Raw genomic sequence first — 620 nt, forward strand, 5'->3', positions numbered from 1 at the left:
GAAAGTGGGTTGGGTCATACAGAAGCTCTTTAAATACATGGGGGAAAAGCGGGGCCAAGCCCCCCCCCCCCCCCCAGTTTTACCAATTACTTGCTTTTACTCCCTACGCAATTAAAGGTTAACCGCAGAAATGACATGTAAACAACACAACTGAAATCAACCACAAATCCAAATAGCCCAAACTAGTGCTTCATGATTTTATTATTTCAACAATGGTACAAACTGGCTTAGTTCAATTCAGTGAGGCTGGTTCTGTTTGTCTGTGCATATCACGGTAAACACTGACGAGAAACAATAAAGTTGCGAGAAAAAAACTGTAATCATGGCGGAAATCTAAATATAGTTAGCCACAGTAACTGCAGTTGCTTTTACTGCAAACTTAGGTTTTATTTTATTTTCACATGTACCAGGCAAATACATCAACACAAGTAGTGCCAGTGTTGTCTGCCTTGCCACTGATGTCATATTCCGAACAATTTATCCAGTCCTGTCCATACCATATCTGCAATTCCTGGTTCTTCAACAAACGTAATGGACTGGAATGGCTGCTTAGAACAAGCTCTGATGATCCTTGATTAATTCTTTCGAGAACGTAAAAGTGCTTTTTCTGGTTGCAGAAA

At 40.3% G+C, this 620-nt stretch overlaps 1 protein-coding gene across 2 annotated transcripts in view; it reads right to left on the reverse strand.

The window, feature by feature from the left end:
- Window positions 1-206: 206 nt before the first annotated feature.
- LOC138030291 (uncharacterized) overlaps window positions 207-620 on the reverse strand; it is an 18,078-nt gene continuing 17,664 nt past the window's right edge. For both annotated transcript variants that reach the window (XM_068878193.1, XM_068878194.1), the window contains exon 4: window positions 207-620. This exon is cut by the window's right edge and continues 268 nt beyond it. In XM_068878193.1, the coding sequence (XP_068734294.1) occupies window positions 398-620 (223 nt within the window). In that variant the 3' untranslated portion in view covers window positions 207-397.

This window comes from Montipora capricornis, chromosome 13 (assembly GCF_036669925.1).
Source record: "Montipora capricornis isolate CH-2021 chromosome 13, ASM3666992v2, whole genome shotgun sequence".
NCBI classification, from domain to species: domain Eukaryota; kingdom Metazoa; phylum Cnidaria; class Anthozoa; order Scleractinia; family Acroporidae; genus Montipora; species Montipora capricornis.